General features: G+C 41.4%; 1 protein-coding gene across 2 annotated transcripts in view; it reads right to left on the bottom strand.

Annotated features, from left to right (window-relative positions):
* The window catches only part of LOC117282490, a 26,804-nt gene extending 6,760 nt beyond the window's left edge, over positions 1-20,044 (bottom strand). For both annotated transcript variants that reach the window (XM_033752365.1, XM_033752366.1), the window contains exons 1-3: positions 19,820-20,044; positions 13,608-13,775; positions 4,277-4,360 (exon numbers count right to left, since the gene is read on the bottom strand). In XM_033752365.1, coding sequence (XP_033608256.1) covers positions 4,277-4,360; positions 13,608-13,775; positions 19,820-19,999 — 432 coding nt within the window. In that variant the 5' untranslated portion in view covers positions 20,000-20,044. The remainder of the gene's footprint in view (positions 1-4,276; positions 4,361-13,607; positions 13,776-19,819) is intronic.
* Positions 20,045-20,414: the final 370 nt, after the last annotated feature.

Raw genomic sequence — 20,414 nt, 5'->3', positions numbered from 1 at the left:
CGGACTTCTATCAATCATGCGAAGAATGTTCTCTCGTGTGTTTCTCATTTGTACATCCTCCCTTTCCGACTGCACAGAAACACTCGGAAGAGAACCAGTCTCACGCAATGTCTGGTGAATTCGCGTAAATACACTTCGAGATGGAATCCTTCGATCGGGAAAACGCCTTTGGTACTCTTCAACAGCAGCACGTGCATTGCCACCGCAAAATCCATACACAAAATGCATATCACAATACTCGACGTGTGAAAACACAAAAGGCATTTCAGCAACTCATCACACAACTAATTTACCACCCATTCACGACCCCGCCGCAACGTAATATGTAGGCTCTGGTAGGTTGCGCATGAGATCATGGCTAGTGACTCACAGCACTCAAGGACAAACAGATAACAGTCACAGCTGACTGTCCACAGTGCGTGGACCTGCAAGAAGACCACACTTTTCTCGGGCCATTATCTCCGTAACCGTTCAACTTTGGACATAGGTATTTTGGGTTATATCGGCATACTTTAACATAAGGAACACCCTCCCGAAGTTTGGTCCATTCCTCCTGGGACACCCTGTATATAACAGGAAAACACAGACTTACCAACCATTCGACACACATTTGGGTTGCTTCAGCAGGATGGGGTCAACAAATTCCAGTTCCAGCCAATCAATTTAGAAGTTCTAATGCCAAATATTAACCAACTGCACACAGCTGCACCTTTCCAGAGAAGCTGCTAGTTGCTCAGCTACTCAAGTATCAAAATGTTATAGAATGCAAGGGTTCATTACCATCGCTGCCATGTTCACAGCCAGACACTGGCCCCTATCCTGAGCCAGATGATTTCACTCCATATTCCCTTCTTTAAGCATACAGAATACACAGCATCAGCCTATGTTCACAATATTCTGAGGGCAACTGCAACTTGCAAATCCATTCGTGCACTGCCCAGTTTTATATGGTGAACACACATTCCAGGACCATGGAGCAGGATCTGTTCTGGTGATGCAGCGACAGCCAACGTGTGGTGACACGAGGCAGAGCTCTGCTGATGCAAAGTTATTGAGGGATGAATGCATGGTACATCTTATGCAAAATGAAGCAAGCTTTCCTTGACAAGAAAAGTGCCAGTAACCAGAGATCACTTGCTCAGAGTGACCGAGAATTAGCTTCGGTTATGATGCAGTTCATTCAGGCAGTGAAGAAAACAGGTATGGAGGGCAGCCCTAACTGCACTGAATTAAGTGCAATTAAAAGCTATTACTTGTATGTCATTCCACTATATGAAACCTCTGAATTCCAATTAATAATATTAATGACATTGCCTAATTTTATTAAAGAATATTTCACAATTTTCAGTCGACTATTTCCTTCTTAGGCAAAGGAGACCTAAAGCAAAATGGAATGCCTCAGCGCCAAACCACTTTCTCTTTTGATCTCATGACAGACTGCTCAGTTTCTCTGCTGATATTCACAATGAAAAGATGTAAGCAAGTCTTTCATGATCTTTCAATTAAATTCTCTGTACTACTTCATTTCTTCACAAGCAGAATCAACACACCTTTATTTAACTTTCTTTTTATAATCAATATACCAAGTATCCCGCAAACAGATATCTCGTCTGCAATGTCCAATATAGCATAGTTTGTATTCATATGACCAATCCATAACAGATATCTAATTACACTCAATCCAACCTATATATCAATCTGAAACTAAGTGGATCAATGAGTTTACTAACATGTAATGGCAGAAGAGCACAGATAACATACAGCAAAAAGCATATGATGCTGCTGAATTATGTATATAAGCTGTCGATCTATTTCAGTGATTACATTCTACTAATCATTAGCTTCCAGTGCTGAATTAACATCATAACTTCAGGAGAATGTCATGTCATGTCTGTTTCCACTCAACAAGACAGGGGATACTGTGCACATTCAGCAATCAGAATCAAATGGAACTCACTTGCACAGATGTTTTGTACCATGGGACTCAGTTCATTTCCTGTCAGTTAGAAAGGTTAGGAACAGCAATCAACTACAATATACTGTAGCATTCTACGAAACTGAAGCATCTCACACACAGCAAAAGTGTCTTACAACATGAAAAACTGTGGCATGCTACAAGTCACATACTGTTCCTTTAGTGTAAACCAAGGGTCTCCAAACTACGGCCTGCGAAAGAATTGTGCAGAAATGCATCAATTGAACTAATTTTCCAATGAGTACTGATAAATGTGATTCCGAGCTTATTGACCTGACATATTATACTGCAGTTCGATGGCTTAGCTGTGGAAAGGTTCTTTCGCGCTTCTTTCAGCTCAAGAATGAAATTGATATATTTCTTAGCGAGAAAAACTATCACGAACCACTTTTATCAGATACCGAGTGGCTTTGGAAATTAGCATTTTTTGCTGATCTGGTGAACCATATGGACCATTTGAATTTAAAGTTGCAAGGTGAAAATAACTTAGTCTGTGATTTATTTGCGCTTATCAAGGCATTCAGAGCAAAGTTGATACTTCTGGAAAGCCAAGTGAAATACTGTAACTTTGTTCATATGCTATACTGTGCAGAGTTGCATAAAATGGGTGAAGCAGAATTTCCTTCCTCGTTTGCAAATTTAGTCATTTTAGAATTAGAAGAACAATTTTGGAAGGGATTTGATGATTTGGATTCCAGTGCTCAGGAAATTAGATTGTTTCAAAATCCGTTTCACTGTGATGCTGCAGATGTCCCAAGTCAAATTCAAATGGAAATTACTGAACTTGAGGAAAATTATCATATTAAAGATAAATACAAGGAAGGAAATTTGATCGAATTTTATAAATTTCTGAACTCTGAGCAATTTCCAAATTTAAAGAAATTTGCTTGTAAATTTATCTCCATTTCTGGGATGACGTATTTGTGTGAACAAACTCTTTTCCCAGATGAAGTACATCAAGTCTAAATACAGGGCAAATTTATCCGATGAACATTTAAAGTCGCTACTTGTGATTAGCGTTTCAAAATTTGAACCTCAATTTAATCAGATTTTAAGAATGAAAAAAGAGTTCCACCACTCACCTTAATTATTTTATTATAATTTGTGATGAAAGTATGAGCATTTGCTGCTACTGTCTGTTGTCATTAATATATGATAATTTATTCTGACGTACTTTGTATTTAGTTTCTGAAATTCTGTGCTTTCAATAAAACTCGTATACCTAAAGTTATTAATTTCTCAGTTTATCCGGCCCGTTGAAAGTGCTGAATTACCTAATGCGGCCCACGTTTTGAAAAGTTTGGAGACCCCTGGTCTAAACCCATCTCTACTGCTCTATGATTTACTACACACATCAACATGTATGCGCTGATGTGTTTTCAGACTACTCTGATGACTGAAACACTTATTACACTCATCACAACAAAATGGCTTCTCTCCACTATGTATGCGCTGATGTCTATTCAGATGACTCTGATCACTGAATGACTTATTACATACATCACAGCAAAATGGCTTCTCCCCACTATGTATGCGCTGATGTGTCTTCAGATAGCTCCGCACACCGAATGACTTTTTACATACATTACAGCAAAATGGCTTCTCCCCAGTATGTATGCGCTGATGTGTCTTTAGACGGCTTCGCAAACTGAATGACTTATTACACTCATCACAACAGAATGGCTTCTCCCCACTATGTATGCGCTGATGTGTCTTCAGATAGCTCCACACACTGAACAACTTTTTACATACATCACAGCAAAATGGCTTCTCCCCACTATGTATGCGCTGATGTGTCTTCAGAGGACTCTGCTGACTGAATGACTTATTACACTCATTACAGCAAAACGGTTGCTCCCCACTATGTATGCGCTGATGTCTGTTCAGATGACTCTGATCACTGAACGACTTATTACATACATCACAGCAAAATGGCCTTTCCCCACTATGTATGCGCTGATGTGTCTTCAGATAGCTCCACACACTGAACAACTTTTTACATACATCACAGCAAAATGGCTTCTCCCCAGTATGTATGCGCTGATGTGCCTTCAGACGGCTCTGCAGACTGAATGACTTATTACACTCATCACAACAGAATGGCTTCTCCCCACTATGTATGCGCTGATGTGTCTTCAGATGACTCCGCTGACTGAATGACTTATTACACTCATCACAGCAAAACGGCCGCACTCCAGCACGTACACACTGATGCCTCTTATAGCCAAATGACTTATTACACCTGTTGCAACAAAATGGCCGCTCCCCAGTATGTATGTGCTGATGTGCTCTCAGAATTACCTTCTGACTGAATGATTCACCACACTCATTGCAGGAATACTGTCGCTCCTCACCATGTACAGGTTGAAGTTCATTCAAATTACCCTGGAAAATGAGAGTAAATAACATGAAAAATCCTAATAGGAAGAGAAATAAGTTTGAAGCCCCAATACAGTGAGATGTTAAATTGGTAGGTGTGCGAGTGGTGAGAGGGAGGGGAGGGAGGGAGGGACAGAGAGAGCACACACCCCTTTTGTGGTGTGTGCCTGAGTCCATCGGCATGTATGGAGGTTTCTGATTCAACAGAAGTTAAGCTGCACTGCCACTGTTTAGCAGATTGCAATATTAAATAAAATTATGCATTTGTAAGGCTGGACAGGCATCTGATTAATAGTGGATAGGCTCCATAAATGAAATAACAATAAAGGCTGAGCTAAAAAAGGATACTAAGAAAGGCTGCAAATGGCCCAGCAAAATCCCCAAAACAATATATTGTGACATGTTAAACTAATGTTGGGCAACGGGATATGGAATGAGGTTACACAACAGTAAGGAAAGCGGTGTTTGTCTGTGCCGTACCGTGCCGAGCCAAGCTGAAGTGTGCTGGTTGCTATGCAGCGTTGCCCAGCAATGCTTCTGTAAACACGGCGATTATGCAACAGTGAAGTGAGGTGCGTTTTCTGCTGTCCGACTGAGGATTTATATGAGTATCTGAAATGCCTGTTGTCAGTCGAAGTCGAGCAGTATCGAATATTCAGTATTGAGTATTGAGTATGAGTTACAAGGAGTATTTAGTATGAGCTGAAGTCTAGCAGTCGCTGAGTTCAGTTGTATCAAGTGTATCGAGACAGTGTTCGGTGTTAGCTGAAACGTAGCAGTCGCCTAAGACAGTGGCAGTTAGTATTCGGAGTACTCAGCGGAGCAGAAGTCAATCAGTCGTGAGAAGAAGAAGAACCAAACGCGTGGTTAGAAGATTGTATGTGTGATAATCAGTGATAGTGTGCAATAACTGGGAAGTCAGCCAGTGAAGACTTATTGTGTGACTTGAAGACTTTGTGTGTGCTGTAGTAGTTATATTGGCAGTGTGTAATTCAGAGAGACGTGTATAGCTCCCGTGTTATAAATATGCGAAGACTACTTAAGACAGACTGTTAAGAGATTAGTGTGTAGTGAAGGTAAGTTGTGTAAATCAGCAAGAGTGTCATAAGTGATTGTAGTTACGACTTGTAATTGGTTAATAAACCGAAGTAACAATCTGAATGGGGTCTTCAGTAGACAAACACGTTACAATATAGTATAGTGTCAGTTCAATAGACATGTCCACCCTGAAACAATGAACAAATCCATATGAGTCATCTCATAGGATGCCACACAAGATTCCTTGACAACTTATGGCTTTGCCACAAAATGGCCACTACTTCTTGATGTGTGAAATGGTAATGGACACACCACTCTGTGTAGAAGCAGGACTACGAATGCCTTGAAACAGCTACATGTGTCATGCAACTGTGCCTCATTTGAAGCCATGTTAACATGATTTCCTGCTTCCTGATGGAGCAATTCCCCTTAAAGGACAAACTTCCACCCACAACAACTAATGTAAACAAGAGTTAATACAGACTGCTATAGCAGAGGTTACCACAAGAGTCTGTAAACTGAGAAGGTAGTTTGTCATCCATGAAATATTTTATAAATGGAATTGCAATCCAACATACCACAAAACAACTTCTGCACTCATTCCAAACTAATCATTATACTGCACTAAAATAACAATATTTTACATGTATAAATTTAATACATCAGAACCTTGAATCTGCAACTATCACTACCATCCAAAGTATAGAGTACAATAACTTTACATTCTGTGTGCGTGTGCGTGCACTGAAATTTGGAAGGTCCTGCCTGATGGTTTGCATTTCATAAATTTGCTTGGTTCCAGCTTATCAAATTCGTTACTGCATAATAACACACCTTCCAAAAAAAAAAAAATAACAACAACAATTAAAACCCTACATACTTGAGAGTGTAGAAAGTTCTTTGCTCATGTATAACTGCCGAGACTGCGTAATTTTGTAGCTATTCTGGTTTATGTTAGTGTTCCTATTTCTATGCAGATTTTGTGTAGCACGATTGACATTGTGACATATTTGGGCTATGCAGGACACCCTCTCCCTGCCAGCAGCGACACAACAGCTTCGGAGCGCTGTCGCTGCTACAGTAACAGACCAGTGAACACTCCGCCCCCTCCCCCGCGGTGACATAACAGGGGATACCGCTGTTTACACAGGCAACAGGGAACAGTATAAAAAGCTGGCTGAGCAGTATGTGACAAGAGTGTGTGATCAGGAGTGACACAGTGTGGATCGTGAAGTTGCCGAGAGCTGTGGATGTAATTGTGATACTGCCGATTGCAGTAATTGTAATTGTGAATTGTGTGAGTGTGAGAGCGAGCCCTCAATAAATTTGCTATATTCAGTATGGCGTGAAGTTATTTGTCGCGTGACATACACCTTACACGTGACAATATATTACTGTCTCATAGCCTGCAAACATAACATGGTGTAATTACTTATTTCTCTTTAGCTTCTGTTGGGTGAGGGGGCAATGTCACCAGATTTACTGCAAAATTTTTCACACCCATCCCTCACTTGATAACATGTTGTGTGCTGTGCTGGTGATGTGGTCGTTGTCTGCAGTGGTACTGGCAGGAAGATGTACAGTGTTTAACACAGAGTTCGGTGTATGTTCTTTTTTCTTTTGGCACTACAGCCCCAATTTAGGCCTTGGCCTACCTTCAAGACACTCTTGTTTCACTTTGGTTTACCAGATCTCAGACGTCTGGTAGGATTCCTTGGGCGGGTGATCAGCTCGTCGTAAGGCCTCTACCTGTACACAAACACACCACACATTCATGCACTGAGTGGGATTCAAACCCACAATCCCAGCTTCTCGCTAGTAAAGACAGGCAAACTCCATAACTGATCCCAGTGGTGTCTGCAAGCTCATGGAATGTTTGGTGACAGTCTTTGTGGACGAGTTCTCGAATTCTTCAACATTTTCTGTCATTTTGCTGGTGCCTGTTCACTCTGAATCTTTGTCATCTTCAACTGACACTTGACCGGCCTTGAAATGTGAATGCCAATCAAAAACCACTGTCCCACTTAAACAATGTTCTCCAAAAGCCTCATGAAGCATTTCAAGAGTTTTGGCAGTGAATTTACCAAGCTTCACGCAAAACTTGATACAGATGCATTGCTTGATTTTGCCATCCATCACAAAATGAAACACGAAGTCAAAAAAGCACTCAAGTAAAAACAGTGCATGATAAGAGCATGGTATCATGTGGCAGACTGATGCAATAGGCTTTTAGAAGTGTGACCTTGCCCTCCCTCTCATCTTCTTTCACCATGGCAGTTACAACAATAACAGTACGGGAACTTTTGAATACCACTTTGTAATGAATAATGCTTTTTTGTCTTCGTTATGTTTATCTTTGAGTAGATTTATCTTTTTGTATCTATACAGGGAGGTTCTTATGGGTGTGACTGGTTCATGGCTCTGCACTTAACGGCAACCAGCACACAGTCGAGTGTGAGTCAAATATGAATTTTGCCAATTAATTAGCATGCCTGATGGTCAATAACGTTTGGAATTAAGGGGAGTTATTAAATTTGTGGATGGCTTCATGGTATTATGTTTCACGGCAATCAACGCAGTTCATGTGTGGGAATGTGTTTATGATTTGTCAGCAGTGGGTGGCAGTTATCAACTCCATTAGTCATCTGTTCTCTTACAATTAGTGAGCAATGTGTTCTATCATGATGCAGTATACTTTAGAGCAATGTGCATTTCTGTATGACACTTATGCCAAATACAATTCTGCTAGTAAGTGCTGGTGAAAATTTTGTGATGAAAAGAGTCCCAGGACACAAACAATTCACAATTTGTTGAATAAACATTGATTAACGAGACTCTCAATCGACAAAAAAAAAAAAAAAAAAAAAGAAGTGCCCAGTGCTCAATGTCTAGCTCAAAGAGACAGGAGTGTCACAGGAGAGTGCAAGAAGGGCAACACAACTGCCGCAGCTTAAACCATATAAGACAATAGTAATCCATGCCTTGCAGCTGTGCGATCCAGCTAGCAGGGTTCATTTCTGCAGTTGGTTTTTATAGTGTATCACTGAAGATGAGATTCATCTGAAACTAACATTCTTTTCTGATGAAGCATGGGTTCACTTGCAGGGATACATAAATATGAAAAATAATCGCTACTGGAATTCACCGAATCCACATCTAACCCATGAAGTATGGCTCCATCCAGTGAAAGTTGGAGTCTGGCATGCTGTAAGGGCTCTACCTGCGTTTTTTAATGGAACAATTAAATGTGAAAGATATGTACAGGTCATTCTCAGACAATTCTTTTAGCCCTTTCGCGCGGTCATTTAAATTCCGCTGCCGTCTCTCCGGCGGTAATATATTCAGCTGGCCATTTAAATTTTGCTCGAAAATGATTTATTCATCATTGTTCTTAAATTATATGAGATAGGAACATGAAACTTTCACTAAAATGATCTTAAAAGGTGGTTTTATAACCTTACCTTATAATATGAGCGCCCGGTATCTCGGCAATGGAAGCAGGTGTTTAGAATTTGAGCACTGTAAGGTAGGCCTTGAAGCATTCTTCTAACACAACGCTGCCCCACATTCACCGCTCCATTATTGTGTATCTTTTCTTTGGCTCTTTTTTTTAACCACACATCTTCTGTGCGGCCTTGCCTTCTTCCCCGTGAGGGGTATACGTTCAAGGAAATGTCTTTCCGTGAGCCGTTTAGTTGCCAGGTCAGCTGTAGTAAATTCAACGTCACGAGTTATCATAACAAGGGGTTGTTGCTATGCCTTTGATATTCCATTCATTTTGGCGGCAGCAGATGTCGTAAGGGTGACCACAGAATTCATGAAGTTATTCTAAGAACTGGCTGGTATGTAGTGCACGAAAGCAGAGCTTAGCTGGCTCAAAAAAAATATTTATGGTCATCCCTCGAAACGACCACCAAGGTCAGTACGATAAAATGGCGTCAACTGGAGCGATAATACATGAAGGAATGAGTTCTTTTCCCCCCACACACACACCAGTATCGTCATAGGGGGTGACCACAGTGTTTTGCCTTAATTCGTGACGTTTTTCCAAGAACTCGCTGCTATGTACTGTGCGAAATCAATCGATCTTGCAAGAATAAATTTTTGGACATCCCTCTTCTAAGAATTCCAATTGAGTGTGTTAGTGTGGCCAGCTCAGGGCAATATGATATTATAAACACAGCACATATCACGTCTCTGCTGTCTATAACTTCATAGGAAAGAAAACACGACATTCATAACAGTTTGAATGACGAAACCTCTCCCAAGAGCAACAGGAATTTTGCTGCAAGACAGGCATATGTAACGATGACTTAGCGGAGAAAAACTCGTGCCTCATTATATACTGTCCTTCTGACAACAGGCCAGTGAAAAATCTAACAATCTACAGCAAAACCATCAATTATTATGGGCGTTATAACATAGGTGTGCAGCTGGACGAAACATAGACGTCGAACCCCCGCAGACGATTTAAATACCTCACGAAACATACACGTCAAACCACGCTGAACGGTTAGGAGCTACAAAAGAAGACTCTATGGCTGGTTTCAGCAAGACTCAGCTACTGCCCACATTTCACATACATCTATGCAGGATTTTTCTGGTATCTTTAGCAAGAGAAATATCAGCACTCGTACAATATGCGCCAAAATGTGCTGTACTGAAACTCACGCATCTTGAATGCACACATGCGTTTGTTGACGGGGCATAGATCCAGCTGCACATGTTCCCAGTAGTGAAAAGGAAGTTGTGTTGTGCAGCTGTTGAAAATGGCTCTCTCGACAGAGGAAAAATATTTATAGTTGAGTATTATTTCCGCTCATACGGAAATGGTTGTGAAGGGCAACCAAGTTTAAAAAGGTGACAGAACAATTCCAAGAGATTTAATAAGATGACACCAAGTAACACAGTTATGCTGTCTATTGTTACGAAATTTTGCCATTCTGGTAGTGTACTGTGTCAACTGAAGGGAAAGTATGGTTGACCAGTAACTGTTTCAACAAAAGAGAATCATGCACATGTTCTTCAGCAGGTGCTGCATTTGCCCTGATGAAGTCTACGATGATCAGCCCTGAAACTGAACGTCAGCGATACGTCCGTTCACCGATTAAGGACATAGGTAGATTTCCATACCTGATACAGATTGCACAATGCTTCACAGTCAGATATGTGAGCCAGGATGGTGTATTGTTGAATATTTTTGGCCATGGTGTACGAGGATCCACATTTCTTGAGGATGTGTGGTTCTCCGACAAAAGTCACATTCACTTGGACGGCCACATTAAATGCCAGATAACTCGTTTTCAGCGGCCAGATATTATCATCCAGAAACTGCTACATAGTACACGTGTGACGATATGGTGTGCGGTCTCAGCACACAGTAGTTGGTTAGTTATTTGGAGAGGGTGGGTTTCCCATGCACTTAGACCTGTATTGGTCCACTGTGCTTCCCTCTATGATTTTTACCAGTCTCTATATCCTACCGGTATTGGTACTTACCATCAGTCCCGCCCAGCCAGCGAGACCGGCTCTACTGGCTGAGAGGTATCTATAATGCTTCCCCCATCTACCAGAGGTATTAGAGGCTGCTGTTGGGCGGGAAACGTCCGCAATTTGGCTCAGTGACCTCCTTTGGAGATATGAGGTTCTTTTACGTGCCGTAAAGCTACGACACGGGACCCACGGCTTAAGTCCCTCCCGGAGGACTTGTTCCCTAATTTTTCCGCCCTTAAAAATTCGACGACCTCCGCCGGGTATTTGAACCCGCGTACTACGAGTCATGAGGTGGGAACGTTACCTCTAGACTACGGAGGCCGCTCAGCACACAGTATATTAGGCCCCTATTTCATTGAGGATGAGGAAGGCAATGCTCTTATCATCACCCAAGAACGCTACAGGGAGATGGTGATCAGACCATTTCTTCAGGGTTTGAGAAGGTTCTGTTGTGAAAGGGGCCTTCACATGAATAGACAGTGGTATCAACAGGATGGGGCAACTAGCCATACCGCTCAAGGATCTCTAGCCATGTTCCAGGAAAATTTTCCAGGATGAATCATCTCATGTGGTACTGACTTCCCATACCTGTCCCATTCACCGATTTTTTTTTTAATTTGCTTGGTGGGGGGGGGGGGGGGGTGGAGTCCAACTGGGTCCACTCAGCATGGCGGTCACTGACTGGCCTATTGTAGTCTGCCCTGGGTGATTATGATGGAGAATTTGATGTAACGAAGATTTGCAGGGAAAACTGAAGTACTCAGAGAAAACGGGCCCCAGCACCACTTTGTCCACCACAAATCCCACTTGACCAGACCCGGGATCGAACCTGGGCTGCCACAGCGAGAAGCCAGCGACTACCTGGTTGAGCTATGGTGCGGCCTTCCCCCGATCTTACACCACCTGATGCCTACTTGTTAGAGGAGTGTGTGTTCAACTGTGAATATCTGCCGAGAACTGTGCCTGCATTACGTAAGCAAATCAGCTCCTTTTGCAGGAGTCTACAGCAATCTTTGTCCCAGGCTATCACTGAGAATCTGCGTGAACGATATGAACACCTTCTACAGTGAGGCAGTGCACACTTTGAAAACTTACATTACACATACCATGGTAAATCAACATGCTAATAGTGTGTATGTTAGTTTCTTTCAGGAGAAATAAACCAACAGATGACAACAAGGTAATATTGTTTGCCTTTTCATTTCAGTACTGTATTTTTGGCACATTGTATTTGGCAGGCACATTCACCCAACCTTAGTTCTTAGATATTTTAATCTGTGGTTCTTCGCAGGACAAAGTTTAAAACAGTAAACCCCATTAAGAACTACAAAAAATATTCATAGGGAAATTGCAAAAATTCTGGCACAACAGCATTAAGGGTTAATCAGAACTCCTTCTGCTGGTGCAAGGAATGTTTACGTGTAGGGGGACAGCATTTTCAACAACTTCTGTGACCTGTGAATTGTATACTTCATTCCAAATGTTACTGGCCACAGGAATACTGATACACTGGCAAAATTTCTATGCACCTTGCAGCCAGTGGTGCATCAGTCATCATAAACTGGCCAAGAAAAGTAAGAACCTCCGTCTATATTTTCTTTGAAGTTCATTAATAGCTTTATTTGTGTTTAATTACATCCATTGTATACCCTACTTCACCACAATTGCGTCTATACTTTAGGATGTGTTGCCAATGCCAATTCTTCACTATTGCTATCTACATCTCTTGCACATTCTCTGTATCTAATGTTTAGTCACCATTCTATCTAAACGAAAACAACAAAAATCTGTCATGACAACCAATCACCTGACAGCAGGTACAGGGTCAAGTCCAACAGTGTCAGGTAAAGTAAAAAAAAGTAAAGCTATCCAGGCCGTGAAGACCCATTTGGTTGTGAGACGTTGAGGGTCCCACATTATCTAGACAATCAGCTCAAAGATGGCGGTAAGGTTGTCAGCTTTACGCACCCACTGCGCTTTACTCCCCAGGAAAATTATTTAATTAATTCCTGGTAATCATTTCTGTAAGAGGGTGAATTGACCCCAAGGCCATAGTGTGGCTGGAAGGATTAGGTTAATCGAAAAAAATCCAATGACCTCACTGGGACTTGAAACTGCGACAATCCGGCTTGTAGCATAGCCCTTCAAACAACTACATTACCGCGTACCACTAACAATGTCAGGTATATTAAATTTACTTTAAACAAAGGTAACAGGCAACACGTGCCTATAATATGTCACACAGTCACAAATCTTTAGATAATCATTAGTTATCCTATAACAAATCCTCAACATAATGACACCTCTATGATATTATACGGATACAGACTGCACTGAAGACAGAAAACAAATAAATGATAAACTTCAGCATTTATAGATCCTGGGAACTCTATGATGTAGTACCAAAGCACTGCTTAGTGGATTGTACAGACAAGGAAAATGTGAAGGATTTTTCCTGTAAAGAATTTACTGTGAACATTGAGTTTACACAATATCTATTTTCATCTATATTAGTTCTGTTCAAAAGAAAGTGGGAGTGGTACATCACACGCAACATTCAACGTACTACAGTTGTCTAGAAACATCTCAGGAAAGAAAAAAATTCAAAAGATAGCCAATTGCACAGTAGAGATGTTTCATGTTCACAGAGATGGATATCAGAAAGAGAAGAGGCATTTCTGCACATTTGTGTTATCTGCCTAACAGTGCACACACAGCTCACCTCAGGTTCAGCCTTTATTTCTGGAAATGTTACTGGGACAGGATCCTCTTCCTCTTCTGCATCTAAGGCTGCCTCAGCTTTTACATTCATGGCCTGATCTGCATCATGAGGTGTTGGGCATGTTTCACCATATGGACCCACTAAAGCATTCTCCGAATTTGTACAGTCCTGTAAAAACCATCACATCCCTCTCAGAAATGGATGCACAACACCACACATTAACCTTTATGAGACGGGCCATTTAAATTCCCGTAATGGCAGCCGGCCACAGTTAATTTAAATGTCCGCCATTTTAGAGTAATAAAAATTGTAAGCATGTTACTGAAAATGCTGTGATTTCTACAATTTTTGTGATAAACGAACGAAATAAATGCTGCTTTTATCTAGAAAGAATATAGAATCAGATATTGTAATATACAGATTTTAGAATCTGTAAAAATTGTTACATTGATTCCAAAAAAAATTTGTTCCCAATTTTGAGCATCTGTCCACAAAAAAGCATAAACCTTCTGCACAAAACGTTTCTGCAGTATAAATGCATGCTGCTGACGCACTGTCTTACTATGTCTTATCTGGCAATAGGAGAGGAAGTTTATATTTGTACTGCATATTCTCCAGTTGGAACCTTTCTGTATACAGGAGTGTGGGTGAAGTCTTATCATATTTTGTCCTTATGAAACTCTGCCTGTTTATATCTCGGACTAAACACACAGAGGTACTGTTCTTGGAATATCCCCTCAATGCCCCCTTCTTTCCTCGACCCTTCAGAATCGTCTGTACTACAATCTGAATGGTGTGATTTATGAGCGGCCTCTCAATTTCGGCTTTTTCCATGCGAAATTCGGCCATGGTGCATAGTTGAAATTGTGATGTTTTATAAGCGTTACGATTAGAGGACATCACTGGCCTACTTCCTCTAATACGAGATTGAGGTGTCGTGTGTGCTCTTCACGTGGGAAATGGGGTTACATATGAACAAAGTGCATTAATTGCGGCGTCAGACTCTGCATTCAGTGACATGCAACATTCAGTTAGATGATGCAGGAGGGAAGACAGTCTACTTATTAAGCTGGTGTCCAAAAATAATGTAAGTAGAACAAGAATTTCTATCTTAAAATTAGATTTTAAAACACTGTGCACATGCGTGGACTGCGCGTACCCATACGGTGTCGCATGGCCACTCGGCTATACTTTAAAGGTCCCCACATGGTGTCGCTAGGCTCTTAAAGGTTAAACAGCATATGCTCTCCTTGCTATGGCTGTTCCTCTCATCACACTGAACTCATAAGAGCTGTTTTGTACAGATGTTCTTCTCTACAGCTATCATTCTCACTAGAAAGTACTCTGTTCATAGCTCAGTGACCTTCCCGAGGAACTAACAGTCACTGCGTCAGTACAGAAAATATCTGCTTTTTTGGTACCTAGAAACATCATAACGGAGAGCTCCACAACTTATAACCTTCATTCACCAAGCATAATTATATGAGCAAGTGAAGGAGGATGACATGGGCAGCTCATACAGAAGGCATAGGGGACAAGAAGAATGCATATAGGATTTACTGAGACAGCCAGAAGTAAAGAGACCACTAGGAAGACCTAGGCATATGTGGGAAGATAATATTTAAATGGATCTTTAACACTTTGCAGACCACGCACACATTAATATGTTTTTCGCTTTTAAACATGGCGGACTGGTCACGTATTAATATGTTTTTTGAGCACAATAAATTGTAACACACTATACAGCGCTCCTCTGACGCCACCCAGCTTACAGCTAGTTGCCTGCTGATGTGTGATAAGCCTTTGGAATGTTTGCTGACTAATCAGTTATGTGACCTCACTGTAACTGTATGCCCCTGCAAAGGAAAATAAATGCCTTCATTTCTTTAAGCTGTATGTAGCAAGCTGTCAGTGAGTAGTGCAATATGCGAACATATAATCCTGGGAAACTTACAGAGTATGGCCTACTTGTTCATGTAGTTACTGAAAGCACATCAGGCTATACTGGAAATTTAGAAATTTATTCTGGTGAAGGAAAGAAATTACAAGAGCCTACTCTTTCCGTTTTGGAACCCTATCTTGATCAAAATTACCATGTCTATTAAGACAATTATTATAACAGTGTGGCAACTGCAGAACACCTACTTTTGAGAGAAGTAGGTGTTTGTGGAACAATTAGGGTGAACAGAGGCCTTCCTCCAGGTCTGAAAGAGGAATGTAAATCCCAGAAATGTGGTGAAACCACATTCAGGAGGAAGGGGGATATTCTTCTTCAGTCCTGGAGGGATACACGTGTTGTGAATATGATTTCTGCAATTAACAATTCGAGCGTGGTTGATGTTCAAAGGAGACATGGACAGGTAAAGAAGCCTGTTTGTACTTCCAAGTATACAATGGGGTACCCAAAAGAAACCGAACTAATTTTTTTGTGGGCAGAGCTTTTGTAGTAACGCGTTTTGCCGCTATGAGCGCACAGAGCTAACATTCCTGAGTCGATAAGCCGACTACCGTTGCTTCAGAAGGCAAGGACTAGTTTCGGCAGAGTTTATAGTGACAACTGTTTTGTGTGATTGTCGTTTTTGCAATGGCTGATTTTCATGAACAGCGTGCGGCGGTGAAATTCTTCAGCCTTTTGCTCGGGAAAAGTGGAACAGAAACTCTTGAAATGTTAAAAACGGCGTACAAGGATGATGCTATGGGGAAAACTCAAGTGTTTGAGTGGTTTTCCCGTTGGTGAAATGTCAATTGATGACAAACGTCGTTCTGGTCGTCCTTCCACGGCCCTAACACATGAAAATGTTGAAAAAATTCGTGAAATCATCAAGGAAGATCGACGATGGACTATTGAAGAAATTGTGGAGCTGTCAGGAGTGACTTGGAGCTCAATCCAGCGAATTTTGACAGAAGATTTGGGAATGAAAATTGTGGCTGTGAAATTCGTGCCATGACTGCTGACTGCTGAACAAAAACAAGGTCGCGTGGAAGCATGCTGTGCTTTGAAAGAAGAGTCCCGAAATGATCAAAACTTTTTTTAAAAAATTATCACCGGTGACGAAACCTGGTGCTATGCTTACGATCCTGAATCAAAGCAACAATCAAGCCAGTGGAAGACTTCAAGTTCGCCTCGCGCCAAGAAAGCTCGTCAGGTGAAATCAAACATGAAAACAATGCTGATTTGTTTTTTCGATGTGAGAGGAGTCGTCCATTCAGAGTTTGTTCCGCAGGGTCAGACAGTTTCTACTTGGAAGTTTTGAAAAGACTGCGCAACAGTTTGCGGCGGAAGCGGCCAGATTTGTGGCAGTCGGGTGACTGGTTTTTCCATCATGACAATGCCCCTGCTCACACAGCCCTGTCTGTACGATAATTCTTGACCAAAAATGGTATGACCCCTGTTCCTCACCCTCCATACTCACCCGACCTTGCCCGGTGCGACTTTTTTTTTGTTTCCTCGAATGAAAAGAGACATGAAAGGAAAGCGTTTTGCTGATGTTGCTGAGGTGAAGAAAAAAATGACAGAGGCACTGTCAAGCATCTCAAAAGATGAATTTAGACAATGTTTTGAAAAATGGAATAAAAGACTAGACAAGTGTATTAGTGTAAGTGGAGAGTACTTTTAAGGGGATTGAAGGTTTGTGATTAAAATTTGAATAAATAAGTTTAAAAAAAATAAGTTCGGTTTCTTTTGGGTACCCCCTCGTAATATGTTCATGAAAGGAGTTGATAGAGCTGATCGGTACTTGGCCTATTATTCTCTTCCTCGGAAAACAGTAAAGTGGACAAAGAAAGTTGTCTTGTGGCTTATAAATTGTGCCATTTTTCATTCATTTTTGGTTTACAAAAATCTAAACCCTCATTCAAAACTGAAATACAAGACATTTCTGCTGAATGTGGCAAAAGCCTGGGCTACAGACCACACGGTGGCGGGAGAACCAGCGGCAGACACAGTCTTAGTGTGACCGGGCACGCTTACTCCCACCCCAGGCAGGCCTCATGTGGACAACCCTGGGCGACTCTCGGGTGATATGCGGAAACATATCCTTGAGAAAACTGTGAAGAGTGAAAATTCCAAGGGGAAGCATCCTTCTAGGCAATGTCGTGTTTGCGCAGTTCACAAAAAAAGGATTATGACTGTCTACATTTGCAAGTGTGTGTAACGCCACTTCACAAAGGTGAATGTTTCCACACTCTCAAGCACTTCTAGGAGCATTGGTAAGGGTTCTCCAAAAGTTTTAGTTCATAAAATTAATTAGGAGATTTTATATTAATTTTTAAAATGAACAGTGCACAACTTAGGGTAGTAGGTATAAAAATGCCAGTCCCCAGGGTGATTTAATATTTAAATCGCTGGTCCGCAAAGTGTTAAGAGACACAGGATGGGGTGATGGGGACTGGATTCATATGGCCCAGGATAGGGATATGTGATGGGTTTTTGCGAACATGTCAATAAACTTCCAGGTTCTATACAATGCTGGGAAATTCTTCAGTGGCCAATCAACTGGTGGCTTCTCAAGGACTCACTCAGCTCCATGGAGTTAGTTATGGTACCTAAGGGCTCATTACTGCGATCACACGTGCTCATCATGTCTCTGTAACCTAAGTCAAACAGACCCATTACAAATGCTTCCAAAATTTTTTCTTTAAAATCTATTTTAACAGCATCTCTCCATCTGCACTTAGGTCTCCCAAGTGGTCTACTTCTCTTAGGTTTTCTATCCAAAACTTTGTATGCATTTCTCACTGTTGCATGTGCCCTACATGACTTACCCACATCACTCTCCTCGAACTCACTGCTCTCCTACATAATATCCCAAACCGTTACCACCCATGTGTAAGAAACTTCCTGCATGAATTACGCAAACATACAGAAGTTGGTCACAAAATATTTAGTTTCTTTGGACAAGAGAACTGAAATACAACAATAAAACTCTAACACAATATTTTCTTTCACAGTAGGAAACTTTTCTTCAGCTCTGCAGTATAATTCTTGCCAGTCTTGTTGCAAGAGAATTCAGAATGTTTTGTAACCTTGAAACCTGTTCATCACATGATAAATATCTTGTGGGGTTCATTGGAATTAGCTTACAAGACTCCTAGTAATTTAAATTAATGGTGCTAATAAGTGTAAGTAAATGTATCCCTGTAACAGGCCGTGGAGGCCCATAGGGTTGTGAGATGTTGAGGTTCCCACATTTTATAGAAAATCGGCTCATAGATGGTGACAAAGTTGTCAGCCTTAGGCGCCGGCCGCCTTTACCCCCAAGAATATTCCTGGTACTCGTTTCTGTTAGAGGCTGAGTAGACCCCAGGACCACAGTGCAGGTGGAAAGGTTGGGTCAATTTAAAAAATCCAATGACCTCATCGGGACTTGAACACGCAACCTGGCTTGTAACAGTGCCTCAAGGTTCTAATAAGTGTACCAGTAACTAACTGCAAAAGCGGCCTCCATGGTCTAGAGGTAACTTTCCCACCTCATGACTCGTGGTACGCGGGTTCAAATACCCGGCGGAGGTCATCGAATTTTTAAGGGCGGAAAAATTCAGGGAACAAGTCATCCAGGAGGGACTTTAAGCCGTGTGTCCCGTGTCGGAGCTTTACAGCACGTAAAAGAACCTCATATCTCCAAAGGAGATCACTGAGCCAAATTCAAGGACGTTTCCCGCCCAACAGTAGTCTCTAAAGCCTCTGATAGATGGGGGAAGCATTACAGACACCCCCAAGCTAGTGGAGGCTGAACTCGCTGGTTCGGCGGGACTGTCCCGATGCACCAATATCGGTAGGGTATAGAGACTGGTAGAATATCGTAGAGGGAAGCACAATAGACCAATACTGGTCTAAGTGCATGGGGAAACCCAACCTCTCCAATAACTAACTAACTAACTAACTAACTGCAAACAGTTCTGTGACTACCCAAGGATTTTTGCTGCTATAATTTCTCTCAAACACTCCTCCGTTTATACAAAATCTAATTTCATCTGCATTAGAACTGTATAAAGGAAATGGAAGTGGTACATCACAAGCAGCATACATTCAACAAACTATAACTGTCTAGAGACACTTCAAAAAAAGGCCTTCAAAGGTGAGTCAGCAGGACAGTGGAGTTGTTCCATGTGCACAGACAACCAGATGGAGATGGAGATGAGAGAGACAAATCCAATTCCTGCCTATCTGTGATATCTGCCTAACAGTGGACATACATAAACATACAACTCACCTCAGGTTCAGCCTTTATCTCCTGAATTGTTATTTGCACAGGATCCGCTGTCTCTTGTGAGTTTGAGACTTCCTCAGCTTTTATATTCATGGCCTGGTTTGCATCATGACTTGCTGGGTATGTCTCACCATATGGACCCACTAAAACCTTCTCTGAATTTGTAAAGTTCTGTAAAGACATCACATCTTCTATCAGTCATGGCTGTACAACACCACACATGAAACAATATATTGTAACGTGTCTCCTTGCTGTAGCTGTTTCTCATTACATCTAACCCATAACAGTTGCTCTGTACAGATTTCTTTTCTACAGACTTCATAATCTTAGGAAGTGTTAAGTTCATAATGCATGGACCTTCCTGAGAATCTAATGGTCCCTGTGGAAGTACAGAAAATATGTATCTGCTCTTTATGGAACGTAAGGACTCATTGCTTCCTGATGGAAGGATCTTCTCAATTGACCTAATCCCTCCGGCCACACTATGGCCCTGGGGTTGACTCAGCCTCTAACAGAAATCAGTACCAGGAATTAATTAAATAATGTTAATTAAATGTTAATATTGCTAATTAAATAAATAATAAGATAGGAAACAGAT

The sequence above is a fragment of the Cryptotermes secundus genome, unplaced genomic scaffold, assembly GCF_002891405.2.
Source record: "Cryptotermes secundus unplaced genomic scaffold, Csec_1.0 scaffold2030, whole genome shotgun sequence".
Lineage (NCBI taxonomy): Eukaryota > Metazoa > Arthropoda > Insecta > Blattodea > Kalotermitidae > Cryptotermes > Cryptotermes secundus.
The sequence above is the reverse complement of the archived record's forward strand: the minus strand, read 5'-3'. Positions and strand labels throughout refer to the sequence as shown.